The 1,616-nt window shown below is 51.1% G+C and overlaps 1 protein-coding gene across 1 annotated transcript in view; it reads right to left on the bottom strand.

Moving 5' to 3' along the window:
• Window positions 1–295: 295 nt before the first annotated feature.
• COPE (coatomer protein complex, subunit epsilon) overlaps window positions 296–1,616 on the bottom strand; it is a gene marked incomplete at its 5' end in the record, with an annotated part of 4,530 nt that continues 3,209 nt past the window's right edge. Inside the window, 3 exons of the mRNA XM_008939725.1 lie at window positions 296–343; window positions 835–909; window positions 1,364–1,432. Coding sequence (XP_008937973.1) covers window positions 296–343; window positions 835–909; window positions 1,364–1,432 — 192 coding nt within the window. The remainder of the gene's footprint in view (window positions 344–834; window positions 910–1,363; window positions 1,433–1,616) is intronic.

Here is a 1,616-nt window from a genome sequence, read left to right on the forward strand (position 1 = left end):
AGATCCAGAAAAGGCTTTATTAGGAATGTTGAAGGTACAGTGTTGCACACCCCTGCCTCACACTGGATTTTAAGCAGAGTTCAGGACCCAGGGCAGCCAGAATACGAGTTTTTGAGCTACCAAATTCAAGCAGCTACATGTTATATACAGGCCTAGCACCAGCTTGCTGGATCCCAGACCCTGCCACGGCAAGCAGAGGTGCAGGGGGGGGATTTTGCTGTTACCAGAGGGGCTCCTGGCACATCCACAGCCCATCCTGAGGTGCTCAGAGCAGGAGTGCAGCCCCTGCCCCTGCTCAGGCGCTGGGCGCGTACTGCATGGCCAGCCGCTCAAAGTCGTTCTCCTGCAGACCAGAGACAAGGGGAACAAACCTGGAACCCTGCTGGCAGCTCCACAAACATGCAGTAGCTGAAAAGAGCATCGCTCCCCCAGCTCAGAGGCACAAGGAATTGCAAGAAGCAAGAGCATCTCTATCAGTTCTCAGTTTTTTTCCAATTCGCCCCATTTTCCCTTCACTATTTCCCTCATCTTCCCCTTCCCAAACTCTCTCTCTTCCAGAAGGATGCTTCCTCTGTTTTAACATCTGATGGTAACAAACTTGACTCTGATTGAGAGCCCCAGAACTCTTCTTTCAGCCCATTCCCAGGTTCAGGACACTGCCCCTTTGCTTGGCCCCTGCCTCCTCCTTCCCAGCAGCTCTCACAGGGGTTTGCAAATTCGCTGCTAAGTGGTGTGAGCAGAAGGAGCAGGGCCCTGCAGTCCTGGTTACTGGGGAGGAACCCACTCACCCCATCAGACACCAAACCCCAGTTTATATTAGGAAGTAATTAGTACCTTTGCCTGGTACTCCTTTATGAATGGGTGATTTTTATGTCCATCTTTCAGCTGTGACAAGTAGCGATTCGTGACCTGATGGGGCAGAGAGATGCACTTAAATCCTGAGATAACATGAGAGGGAAGAGTTTAAAACATCACACCTCAGTCTGTTTGTTTACAGGGAGTAAGATTTTGGGCCCTGAATGTTAGCAGCCCCAGTTAAAACCTTTAAGACCTGTGCAGTCTGCACTTAAAATGAGATTTTAAATAGTGGGTTCAAGAAAATAATCAGTGAGAAAAGAGCTCAGAGCTCAGGAGACTTCTCCCTCCACTCAGGCCTTCCTCTCTTTGTCCACCACACCTGTATTTCCACAAACACTTGGCTGAATACTGAAGGCACGAGCTCCATGGCCCCCAGAACTGTTCTTTTTTTGGACAATGACAATCCTGATGACAATGTGTGAAATAAAACCCAGGCCAAGCTGCCCCGTGCACCAGGAACAGGTCCATGGTCCCTGCTGCCTGAGGACAATGAACCAAACCTCACCTCTGGGGGTTTGCCCAGGTGCTGTGACAGGACCACCAAGTTGATCAGGGTCTCAGGATGGCCACTGTCCTGCAAAGAAGGAAACCAACCATCACTCTGTGTGCCAGCCAGCACAGCTCTGCCAGGAGCAGCTCTGCCCAGCCCACAGCAAGCTGCTGAAGAGCCAAGCAGGAGGGGCTGGTATTGACAGCGACCACCCTTAGTGAGGTTGATCAGTATATTGGGGGGTTTGTGGTGTTTAGCAGGAAATCCC

Source organism: Merops nubicus, unplaced genomic scaffold, assembly GCF_000691845.1.
Source record: "Merops nubicus isolate BGI_N331 unplaced genomic scaffold, ASM69184v1 scaffold26014, whole genome shotgun sequence".
NCBI lineage: Eukaryota > Metazoa > Chordata > Aves > Coraciiformes > Meropidae > Merops > Merops nubicus.